Here is a 13,227-nt window from a genome sequence, read left to right as displayed (position 1 = left end):
TAAGCCACATGAACTAAAAGAGAAGTGTAAAAATAAAAGTTACACATTACAGGGTACAGTTCAAGGACATGAAAGAATCATAATATTGGGAATTATATCTGGAATGTCTTTGAAGTTTTTTCTGGATGTGTTTTCATACTGTATATTGACAAGTATCAGAAGAAACATTTGTATATGAATAGTATTTCAATTCCTGTACAGAGCTGCCTCACCTATATTAGAGCCTGTAGCACATTATATTTTATTAATATCATATACCAGCAAAATTCTTAAATAAATCATTACGGTCATGCAGACAAAGCCACTCTGCTTGTAAATTGGTCTTACAAGACAATGCTTACTCATTGTGTGACTGAAGTGACTCTTGAACATTTGACTGCTCTTTTATTTTAAAATACACTCATTGTTATATTTTCTATATGCTAAACCATAAAAACTATTACTGTAATTTAAAGAGTATTTGCAAAAGACAAAAAAGCAGATTTTGAAGTGGTGAGCTACATTTTTAAAAGAAAGTCTCTATATCAAGTAACTTTCTAGGCTCCATCTGACAACAAATGAATTTGATATGAAATTAGGGTTTTAACATTGACTCTTTACCTTAGCTCCTGGAATTCATCTTGCCTAGAAGCAATATGGCTTGCTGTCACTTCCAAAAAAGAGACAAGGGAAGGATACTTTGGATCCTGAATTCTTTTCCCTCACAAATATGGTCTACCAATTACCCTGGAGGTTCTATGTTGGCCTATAGGTTTTGGCCTTTTTAAGTTTTTAAGCATTTTGGAGACTAGTCTAAGCAAGTAATATCTTTATTTTGGCTACCAGAAAACTGTACATTCTGTAATTTTTCTAGTTTGTTTTGCTAAGGAACAATTCTTATGCAGTCACACTGTTCTTATGTCACTCCTTTTTATAACATAATTTTGAAATATGCTGGCTAAATTCAGTCTGAGATAATTACATTATTACAAATTCATAGTTTGATAGAAGAGCAAGACTAAAATTAGTATATCTACTGAGAGAAGTCAGACAAAGCTCAGTTGTTAATTTAGATTTTTCTTCATGGCAGCTGGTCAACCAATGTACACTTGATTATTGGGAAAGTTGGCCTGGTTCTAGTTTAACTGCAGCTTGAACTGTGCCTTGTCCATGGAGTAGCACTGGAAGAAAAGTGGTCATAGAGAACAGCAGAACCATTGCAATGAAAAGAAATGTAAGAACCAGAATCATAGAATCATTTGGATTGGAGAAGATCTTTAAGATCATCGAGCTTACCATATACCTAACACTGCCAAGTCCACCACTAAAACATGTCCCTAAGCATCACACCTACATTTATTTTAAACACCTCCAGGGATGGTGAGTCAACCAGTTCCCTGGGCAGACTGTTCCAATGCTTGACAATCATTTCAGTGAAGAAATTTTTATTAACTTCCCCTAGCGCAACTTGAGGCCATTTCCTCTCATAACACAACTTTATTACTAGGGAGAAGAGAATCACACCCACCTTGCTACAACCTCTTTTCAGTTAGCTTAGAGAGCAATAAGCTCTTCACTGAGCCTTCTTTTTTCCAAACAAACAACCCCAGTTCCCTCAGCCTCTCCTCATAGGAGTTTTTTTCTATAACCTTCACCAGCTTCATTGAGCTTCTCTGGACATGCTCCAGCATCTCAGTATCTTTAAGACACAAAGGTCTCAAATGTATTGGAAATACTTTCATTAATGCAGCTGTTCAGTGAACATTTCATTAAATGTGTTTTAAAACTCTGTTGGGGTATCCATAAGTATATTAAAAAGTTCCCAAAACATACTACTTTCCTGCCATTGCCTGTCTCATCAATGCACTCCTATCTACATGAAGCATCACTGGGAACGAAAGCAGTAAATCTGCCTTCCTTGCAGCTCAAGGCAGTGCTTTATGTAGGAAGAGGGAAAAATCTGAAAATACAGGTATTTTTCCCACCCTCCAAATCTCTACCAGCATCAGCAGAAAATGAAAAAACCCTTCTTATTCTTTGCTACTTGATATATCCCTGTATTACCTAGGTGTGCTCTGGCAGAGGATGACTTTGAGGAGTGTTTCCATTGCCTACATTACCTATTACCACCCTCTCTGCCCCACTGAAATAAGAAACACAGTAACCTCACCTCAAAAGGCGCCCACAGTTTGAGCCTGAATTTGATCCTAGCATGACTAATCAAAAATGTGCTAGGGGTTCTCAATTTTTTACAAGATAAATTAATGCCATCTATAAGCATCTTCTCGTAGATGCCATTCAGAATTCATGCTCTACATCCATTTAAATCCCCACTGAAAATAGATTGTTGGGTCTGACACAATCTCTTCAAGAACTGATATCCTGTATATTATATGCACATATTACCTTAGCGTATATGCTACACTGAACCTTTACTGATACTTTGTATTTAAACCTGATTTTAAAACATTTTTACTGGCACAGAGCTACCTCAAGTTTAAGGCAAGAAAACATAATGGGGACATATACTGGACAATAATTGAGCAGTCTTGCTCTCTCACTTTTCTGTAACAGCCTGTAATTAAGTCATAGCTACTACAGGAGACAGACAGCAGCCCTCACATCACATAATTATCCTAGGAGTACTGGAAAGGAGAAGCTCGGGATTATGGAAATTTGCACATGAGCAAGAGATGAAAAGGTGGGAGAAAAAAAATCAAGAAAATGGTACAAAGTACCTTTGAATGGTAACAAATGAGAGAACATTCACTACTGACAGATTATGGAAGAAAAAAAAAAAAAAGATCACTTGACAAAAATTACCTAATTAAACACGAGTACTTACTCTGCTTTTGACATCCTTTAGTTTTGGGAGTATTTCCAAACCAAATCCATCAGCTTGACCTCGGGTCCTATTTCCGCCATTCATGTAATTTCCAAAAGCCAGAATCAAACCTAAAATTTCCTTTACGCTGGTCATGTTCAGCAAAGCCTGAAAAATGGATACTAATTTGTAACTTCTGTTGGCAAAAAAATTCCAACGACTAACAAAAAAACAGTTGTTTTTTTTGTTGTTGTTGTTTGTTTTTCTTTTTGCTAAAAGTTTTGTTTCATGTTTTTCTTTATCCCTAGTAGGGACAAGAAGCTAAAACAGTCACAAGTACCAAAGTTTTAAGAGAAACATTTATTGGGCTGTATCTTCCTTTATCACATATTGTGTAGATGACAAAAAAATTATTGGAAAATCACTACACTTTCTCAGTAGCCTTTAAAGACAAGAAACTAATAGGTCATGGTCACAGACTGGACCAGGTAGTCATTGTCATGGTCACAGACTGGACTTGATGATCTCAGACACCTTTTCCATCCTCAATAATTCTGCAATAGTTTATTCTGTAAGCATAATACACAGTAAAATTGAGATGTGCTATGTTTGTTGCCACCAGGTTAGGCTCAGACTGTCATATTCAGTCTGCTTCTCATTAGAATCATAGAATCGGATGGGTTGGAAGGGACCTCAGAGATCATCAAGTCCAACCCTTGATCCACTACTGCTGCAGTTACTAGATCATGGCACTGAGTGCCACATCCAGTCTCTTTTTAAATATCTCCAGGGACAGAGAATCCACTACTTCCCTGGGCAGCCCATTCCAATGCCTGATCACCCTCTCGGTAAAGAAATTCTTTCTAATGTCCAACCTAAACCTCCCCCAGCACAACTTGAGACCATGCCCTCTTGTCTTGCTGAGAGTTGCCTGGGAAAAGAGACCAACCCCCACCTGGCTCCAACCTCCTTTCAGGGAGTTGTAGAGAGTGATGAGGTCTCCCCTGAGCCTCCTCTTCTCCAGGCTGAACAGCCCCAGCTCCCTCAGCCTCTCCTCATAGGGTCTGTGCTCAAGTCCTTTCACCAGCCTGGTTGCCCTCCTTTGGACCCGCTCCAGGACCTCAATATCCTTCCTGAACTGAGGGGCCCAGAACTGGACACAGTACTCGAGGTGTGGCCTCACCAGTGCTGAGTACAGGGGCAGAATCACTTCCTTGGACCTGCTGGCCACGCTGTTCCTGATACAGGCAATGAACAGCAATGAGCGCTAGTGGCGCAACGAAGTTAGTGCAGTGCTCATAGAAGCAGTAAAAAGCCAAGCATGCCGAGGTTGTGAGTTTCAGCATGAGCTGAGCTTGTGAATTCAGGCCTTACCTTTTATTGGCCCCCTAATCCTGCTCATGCGCAGTGGGGGCCCGCCCTAATCAGGCACAGGTGGGCTTAACACAAGCTCATGCCCACTGCCTGGCAATTAGTGGCACCTGGTTGCCTCATTTCACTACATGTTGGAATCAGCCCAACACTCCACTCTGTCCAGGTCCCTCTGCAGAGCCCTCCTGCCTTCCAGCTGATCCACACTTCCCCCCAGCTTGGTGTCATCTGCAAATTTGCTGATGATGGACTCAATCCCCTCATCTAAATCATCAATGAAGATATTGAACAGAACTGGGCCCAACACTGATCCCTGGGGAACACCACTAGTGACTGGCCGCCATTTTGATGCAGCCCCGTTCAGCACCACTCTCTGGGCCCGGCCCTCCAGCCAGTTCCTAACCCAGCACAGAGTGCCCCTGTCCAAGCTGTGGGCTGACAGCTTTTTCAGGAGGATGCTGTGGGAGACGGTGTCAAAGGCCTTGCTGAAGTCCAGGTAGACCACATCCACAGCCTTCCCCTCATCCACCAGTCGGGTCACCCGATCATAAAAGGAGATCAGGTTGGTCAGACAGGACCTGCCCTTCCTAAACCCGTGCTGGCTGGGTCTGATCCCTTGCCCATCCTGCAGGTGCTGTGTGATTGCACTGAGGATGATCTGCTCCATAACCTGCCAGGCACTGAGGTCAGGCTGTCGGACCTGTAGTTTTCCGGGTTCTCCTTTTGTCCCTTTTTGTGGATTGGCGTGACATTTGCCAACTTCCAATCATCTGGGATGTCCCCAGTGAGCCAGGACTGTTGGTAGATGTTTCTGGATCCATATTTAATGTAGATATATCAGGGCCAAGGACTAAATTACTATGCCTTAAACAAAAAGAAATCTAGAAACATGGTGGAGCACTAATAAATAATATTAATTTACAAATAAAGGTATCTGTCTTGTTAACTGAGAATCTGAGGCCACAGGTCTAATTCTTAACTACCTACATAGCCTTATACTATACATTGAGTATATTAATTGTATTGTGAGCTTCCCATAAGTAAACTGAGGGTAATACCACTATCCCTGTCTCATACAAAGTTGATTCCTTATGTATATCTCTTTTGAAAAGGAAACACTAAGCAACTATTTTTAATGTTAGAATATGCAAAGAACATGATAGGCATCTATTGCTGGTGGTATGAACAGTGGCACGCAAAAAAGTATTAACTACTACTCTATTTAATGTGCAAAGTAATAAAAATCTGCCAGTCAAATAAAACCATTTTTTCCTATCAAGAGCACAGGGCACCACAGATAACTAAACTCCCCTTGTTTGTCTTCTCTTTGTTTTCATAAGCAGTTGAAAAATTTATTTTAATTTTTTTTCTGAAAAGACAATAACCAGGATTAAAGTTCATTGCTTAAATTAACAAAAATAAACCAGCACATGAATACTCTAAAATATATTTATATTTTTATTTAGCTTTCATTAGGACATACCTTGGAAACACGAGTTATGATATCAACTTTCCGGTGCACTGATGTTATTCCTTCAGAGAAAACTGACTGGAAGATAATACATTGAGCTCGTTCTGTGAAGTTGGGGATCTGAGATAACTCATATAAAAATCTGTGGAAGAAAAAGTATTAATTAGTCTTCATATTTCTTACTCACGGCGCACATAATGGATCAAAGCTGTGGTTTCATGAAATATATATGCTATCTTCTCTACTTTGAACAAAATCTGACAGAACTTGTAATTGTTATATTTCTTCTGTGCAATGTGTCAAGAAATCACATTAGGAAAAAGGCAAAGCATTATTGTTATAATAATCTATTAGTACCCCATCACCACAGCTGCACAGTAATGAAGTGAAGAATGATAAGCCTAGATTATAGTTTGAAAAACAAGCAAGAAAAAAAAAACAACAAAAATAAAATAAATGGAAAGAGTTTGAGAATCACAATCTATTTACTGTTCTCAGTTATGTGTATTGCTTTCCTTAAAAATGTGCCCAGAAATGGGGAACTCAATATATTCATACAAGGTTATTTCCTAATATAAAACGTCTGCCAAGAAATTTCCTCTGATGCTCAGCCTCAATTTTCTTTTTCGAATTTGCACCACACTTCCAATTATGCAGCATGTTTTATGGTTAGGCACCTAGTCATACTTTAGCTCTAAAATACTTGTATTTTATATCTCTCTTCAGCCACTGTTCACAAAGTTACTGACTATTTGTCCTCAGTTATACACCTTCCTCATAAGGGTATTTCAGCTTTCTTCCTTTAACTATTTGGTAAATAAAAGAACCATACTGAACAACTCCAGTTCGGGTATCACAAAATGAAAGCATCCTAAAGGCACGAGTAATTCATCCCTTTTCTTCAGTTTAAAATGTAAGAGCCTGGCTAAAAAATACAAGAAGCTTTAGCACTTCCTTTAATGACAAGGTTTGCACAATTTGCTTTGTGGGTTTTCAGTGATACAGATGCTTTCTCAAAATTCAGAAACAGGCTGTCTTTTGCTCCACTACCACTGTACAGACATTTCTCTAACCTGTCCACAGATATCCTTAGAAGCCTCTTGATGTGATGCTGTACATCTTTTTCTACCTCACTGAATTATGGGAAATTTTGTGAGCAATTATCAGTAATTCTTATAAAACTTCCTTTAATTATTTAAGCCAAGACATCTGATTTCTCAAAAAATTTCTCTTCCATGATAATTAATATCAATATCTCCAAATCTGGTTTATAAATTTCTCATGCATGCAATACTTTGCTGAATACAAAGGAACTATCTAAATAATCAGCAACATCCACCTGTGGACGACGTGGAACATTGGATTTTAATGGGAATATATATTTTCCTTCTTTTTCTTTCTTGCCTGATGGAACAATCTATTGTGAGAAAAGGATTGGGGAGGACTGCCTTGGCTCTTATTTACTTAAGCAGTGGGGAAAAAAAGAAATGCCAAGCTGGTATTAATAAAAATGCTTCCTATTGGGAATGAATGGTATTGCCAGGAAAAAAAAAAAAAAAGAAAAAAAAAAAAAGAAAAAAAGGATACTCTGCACTTCGTGTGAGAGAAACAAAAGAAAGAAAAACCCAAACCATGTCACTGAAGTTTTAACACACATACATTTTATAAGTTTAAATTTTACAAGTCAAATGACACATATTCTTGCCTTCCCTTTAAAAGGGAACTATCATACAAAACAAATATAATTGTGCCGTGAGTTAAAAGAGCATTAGCATAAAAAGAAAATCTCTCCAGATTCTGGAATTCCAAGTATTCAACGTAAATATCCAGTCTGAAAACTTTTAACTGAAATCTGTCACAAAAAGGAATCTTCATGCATACAAATGGAGTTACTACGAGTCTGTGATTATCAAAAATAAACCACCAGTTTGGGTGGACAACATTTTTAAAGAGAAAAAAAGAATCTTAGTTCAGTTATTGCAATTTTAGTCTGAGAAAAGTGCGATTTTGACTTTAACAGTGACATGACTGCAACCTAACATTCTGATGAGTTTCTCATTGCTGTGCTTCACACAGCCTAAAGTAAACACAGAGATTTGCTGCTCATCGCTGTGCAGTCCATTTTGCTCCTCTCTTGCATAAACTGTAAATAAAAAAATGCATCTACTTGAGTATCCTATGAGAAGCTTGTAGTAAAGGACCTGAGAACACTTTCAAGCCAGGCATGTTTTTAGCATCACAGGACATTCTTCCAGATCATAAGCAAAGAAGGCTGATTTTAGAGAAGTAAACTGTTTACCAGTTCACAAGTATCTACATTTGAAGAGTACAAAATTTACAAATTTTTTTTTTTTTAAAAGGTAGATCTAAACCTGCAAGCTCTTAAGTAATGCAGAAGGTTTTAAACAGAAGTCAAAGGAAAGTGGTCTTCAAAGAGAAGCAAATAGCATTACATGGACAGCAATTATCACCAGCTCACTACTTCTTGAATTCGAAGTATGTACAAACCAGAAAAGCTTAGAATCACATTTTGCTACTATTTCCTTCATTAGTATTTCTTTCACAGTAACAGAGGACTTCATGGAGATTATATTACAACTAAGTGAGTCTTGGAAAATAGCTAAATCATCTGTATCTTGCTAGCAAAGCCCCAAATTGTGGCCAATTGTGCATATAAATCTTGATCATGTTAAGCAATATTAACATTTTAACAAGTATTATCATGAAGCATAATTTAGGGAGCAGATTGTCATGTTGCTGACACAGTATGTGCCAACAACAGTTAATTTTACACATCAGCAAAATAAATCAAAATCACAGGTGCAGGAGAGCATCACTAATGCCACCAAAGCTTTCTATGTCTGGCACACCAAATACTTTAAAATGGCAAAGGTTTCCTTTAGACTTCAGTGAATTTGTGTCAATGACTTCATTATAGCTATGCCTATTGCTAGTATTTTGCAACCATTTGAAAAATGTGTGCACTTTTGTTCTGATACTCATTAAAGCAAATACATAAGGCTTATGCCCTGGATCAAATCCTTTGAATCACAGGTACAAATTCTCTGTCTTTAGCCTTTTATGGAGGTAATATGCATTGTACAGTTCCACCAAATCACCAGTTCTGCATTTTGGTTGACGTACAGGCTGACTTGGGCAGCAAAGCCAGCAGCACTGGATATTCTGAGTTTTCAGAAAGCACATTATTTCGGGAGTCCAATAACATCTACGTAAGTTCATCATCAGCAAACTGTTTCTCCTTTGAGGAAGTATTTTAAAAAGTTCGTTTTCTTAATCTATGTTGTTTAATAATAGGGTGGTTTAATAATGGCATAATTAAGACTTGCAGAGACAACAAAATAGTAATAATTGATAAAAAGTAGCTTTTGTCTTTGACATTGCTATTTCACTCTGAATGATTAGGCAACTGCTTAATTTACAGTTCTTTACAGAACAATGATAGCATAAATCCAACTTTGTGTTTAATTAAGATCAACCTCTCTCCACCATAATTAAACAGACAACCTTTTCTAACTCTAGAGCCATAGAAGATTTGTATTCTGCAGAATACAAAATTTATTAATATTTATTTCACAGCAAACAGATTGCCAAAGATTCAAGCTCTGGAAAACATCAACTACTCACACAATGTATTCTTATGCCTCAAGCCAATGCAATGAAAGCCATAGACATGGGATGCAAGAACCAGCTAATCCACTTTGCAGATATTCATCCTCTAATGTCTCACTTAAGAATGACAGCCACTCTTAAGCAACAGTAAGTGTGGAAGCCTCATCTCACAACAGTAACCTGCTTTCTACTGGACAGTCACCAATGAGCACATAGCTGCCTTGTGGTAGGAGGAAGAGGAAAGAAATTCTACTTTTTGCCACAACATTTGAGTAGGAAAAAAAGGCATGGAAATGTAATACTTCTGACATCAACTAATTGTTTGCTATCTCTGCTGTTTTGGCTCTTCCTCCCCCTACCATTTCTTATGCCAGAGACAGCAGAAAAGACAAAAACAAACATGAGGGAAAAGGAAGCAAGACAGGAAACTGCAAGAGAACGGAAGCAGAAAGGGAAAAATAGCAAAGCAGCAGAAGAGAAGCACCACTGGCAGGCCAAAATCTAAAGTACAATGTATACTAAAATAAAATTCAGGATCACCATGAATTCTTATGATTTTCACATTGGACTAAGGTTTATTACAACAGTTTTGCATCTTAACAGTTGTCACTGCCCACAGCAGTCACAGGAGATGGACAGTGGAATCAGCCTGCTAGGTCTTCAGTCAGTACGAGCAGTGTACACTGCATCACCAAAACCCTCTGCTTGTATAGCTCTTCCAAATAATCAACAACCAAAATCAGGCTGGCCCTGCTTTATGACACATTAATTTAGCCCTAAAAGCTCTAGGAGAAGGATAAGCCTTTTACAAATGTGAGAATATAGTTCAGAAATTTTTATTGATTAAAGGTTACACATTTTATCACTTCTGGTAGTCCAAGTTGATGTAATAAAATCTGTCATGTCTAAAGAAAGTTATATAATAAAGCAAAGCTTATATCATGCCTTGAAATGCACAAAGGTTAAAAATTAGCTACCAAAAATTATGTGTCAAAATCTTTTTTAACATATCAGCAAAGGATTTTACCATATAACATGAAAATGCTACAAAAACTTAGCTTACTGTTCTGGTTTATCCAGAAGCTTCAGTTCCTCCTCTTTTGAAGTCTGGTAATATTGCTTGATTTTCTCCAGTTCATCATTTTGTGCTCTCTGAGTGAATGAATGTAAAGTTTGTAATAAATAGTTAATAGGTAATATAAGCACTAAATTAAAAAATATAAAAACTCAAATAAATATAAATAACCAATAAATAGTTAATAATAAAATTTAAAATTACTAATTTAACTGTTTTTCTGCAAGTAACAACTATATTTTTAATTGGGAAGCATTTAGATATGCAAAAGACAGGCATAAAGATCCAAAATCAATTCCTTGAGTGCCTTGCAATGCCATTTACTGCCCAAGGCTTCACAGAAGAGCATCCTTGTAGACCACAGTACTGCAGGTATCACTATAGGATGCTTCACACAGTTTAGGTCAGCGATTTAGCTTGGGTATCTCTACAGTCAAGTGTCAATGTATTGTTTCATGCAACTTCAGAGTCACACAGTACATGAATGCCATGCACTTTGTCTACTCAGCAACTCAGATAAGGAGAGCACTACAGTAGCTCATGGTTACTGTTTCAGTCACATCTTGAGTGAGAAAAATTCAAAATGTTAGCACAAAACAGGCATTAAGTAAGGACAGTATTATTCAAGCAGTTAAGGAGATGTTACACCTTTTGCTTCTTTTTAATCTCATTCCACAGGCACTTCAATGTTATAAATTTCTGGCATTTAATAACCAAGTCAGTAAGAGAAATAAGCACTTTGATGGATAATTTTTTTGTTACCTATTTTATTACTGTTAAATTCCCTAAAGACTTTTCTGTATAAGGTCTATAGTCAAAAATGACAACATAAACCAAAACTTTATTTATTCTGTATCTGAAATATTATGGTAATTTGCCACAGCTTTACCTCATCGTACTTACATTTTCATAAAGTGCTTCCAGTGTTTCCAGATCTACTACGGAGTCATCAACACACAAGATAGCTGTATAGAATATAATCACAAATTAGATGCTAGAAAACATACTCAAAAGTTCAACTCTATTGCCTGAGAAATGTACTAAAGAGATTTGACTTTTTTTCAGAATTTTATTTTTGTTCTGACTTCAAGTCACAACACTCACACAAGGACTTACTATAAACTCTGTCTCAGGAAAATGGAATTTTCAGGAAATTTCCTCTCTAGTATTCTTAACTGATTAAGTAGGTAGGCAGACAGGAAAATATGAGAACAACTGAAAGCAGACAACAGCACAGATTTCATAGTGGCTTAGAAGGGTGGATGAAAAATAATTGAGAGTTAGGGTATTTAGGTCTTCCAACGTGCACATAACATCAGGGAAATATGAAAATAGAGAGATCTGCAGTCTTGGGGGTAGAAATCTTCAGAAGCAGAAAAGCAGAAGAATTTGCAAGATTTGGAAGTTGCAAATTTGCAAGTGCAACAGATCATTATTCTACAGATTTTTAAAGGTATATTCATAAAGTGTTGCATTTTGAGTTCACTTTATCCACTAGAAAACTACCCACATGAGAATTTAGAGATAAGTACTTTTAGACATCACACAGAGACACCTAAAGTATAACCTTCAGTGATTAATTATGCAACATTATAAAAACTGAAAAGTCTCAAGATGTTTCCTCTCTTAGTTCCAAACGTTAGTGCCTTTGGAATATATGGCATCAGGTGTTTTGAACACTTAAAAATTCCATTACAGATTAGGCAATGTAGTGAGACCCTTCAGAAAACTAAATCTGATTGATCCACACAGCTTTCTAATGCTCTACAGTGTTAAATTCCAGTAATAGAAATAACTTTGAATCCTTAATTTTCCTGAAACCAGCGTTTCATCAAGATTCATAATGGGACTGAGCACAACTGCTGAACTCCTGACTTATAACTAAATATTACTGAACGTTAATGCCAAAAGAAACAAGCTTGAGGCCACTGTCAATTTCCCACATAACCAGTGACTCAGCATTAGGCAGCACCTAATAACTTTTAATTTCAATTGTATTATATGTTTTCAAAGGAAACTTGACTACTTGTGATTTTAGAAGACTTTAAAAGCTCTTGCTGCATTTGCAATCTATGTTTGAAAAGGGGCAAGGCAAGCATCTTTAAATAATTATTTAAAAGTAACAAGCTATGGCCTGTTCTTCCACCTACCCTGTGATTTTACATTGTGAAATTAACCAGCAGGCTAGTAAATTTTCTCTGTGGCAGACTAATTAATTTTATTAAAAGGTTCAATGACATTTAGAATGCTTTAAAATTCTGCCTGTCAAGTATGATTCCATCTGTTGGTATTACACCTTGGTTAGAAGTAAAGAATTATATAGAAGACAGTATCAGTGAAAAAAAGCAATCTCTCCAACTATTTTTGTCCTATTAGAAAGATTAGAAAAAAGGCTCAGGAGTGTACCCAAATTTAAAGCCTGAATAACAGAACTTGACAAAAATCTTTGTTTAAAGGAAAATCACTAGGTATTCAATCTATGAGATGATCTGTTGGCTCTTGCAAGATAGTTGCATGAGTTGTCTCATCTGTATTATCCAACAAAATCTCAACAGAACCTTAGACTGGAAAACTGAGAATTGTTTTCACAATCCAATATATTTAATTGTTAAGATTTTTAAATACGCATATTAGATAAAAACAGTCCCTCTCGTGGCTTCATTTCTTCCTTCTTTTTTTTTAATATTTTGAAATCTTCTTACCAGGAAAAATTTATTTGTAAATAGTTATCTAGAAAAGCACCTTGTTGGAGGTAATTTGTACTCATACTACAAATGCAAATCATGTAACTTAGAGTAGATTTTTTTCAGTGTGGAACTATTACAATGAGAGGAAGGAGTCTGAAAAAAGAACATCTTAGTAAGAATATCAAGATTT

General features: G+C 36.8%; 1 protein-coding gene across 1 annotated transcript in view; it reads right to left on the bottom strand.

Moving 5' to 3' along the window:
• FMN1 (formin 1) overlaps positions 1-13,227 on the bottom strand; it is a 135,842-nt gene that overhangs the window by 51,016 nt on the left and 71,599 nt on the right. The window contains exons 7-10 of the mRNA XM_030452021.1: positions 11,254-11,315; positions 10,339-10,427; positions 5,658-5,787; positions 2,825-2,971 (exon numbers count right to left, since the gene is read on the bottom strand). Of these exons, the coding sequence (XP_030307881.1) occupies positions 2,825-2,971; positions 5,658-5,787; positions 10,339-10,427; positions 11,254-11,315 (428 nt within the window). The remainder of the gene's footprint in view (positions 1-2,824; positions 2,972-5,657; positions 5,788-10,338; positions 10,428-11,253; positions 11,316-13,227) is intronic.

Source organism: Calypte anna, chromosome 5A (assembly GCF_003957555.1).
Source record: "Calypte anna isolate BGI_N300 chromosome 5A, bCalAnn1_v1.p, whole genome shotgun sequence".
Lineage (NCBI taxonomy): Eukaryota > Metazoa > Chordata > Aves > Apodiformes > Trochilidae > Calypte > Calypte anna.
The sequence above is the reverse complement of the archived record's forward strand: the minus strand, read 5'-3'. Positions and strand labels throughout refer to the sequence as shown.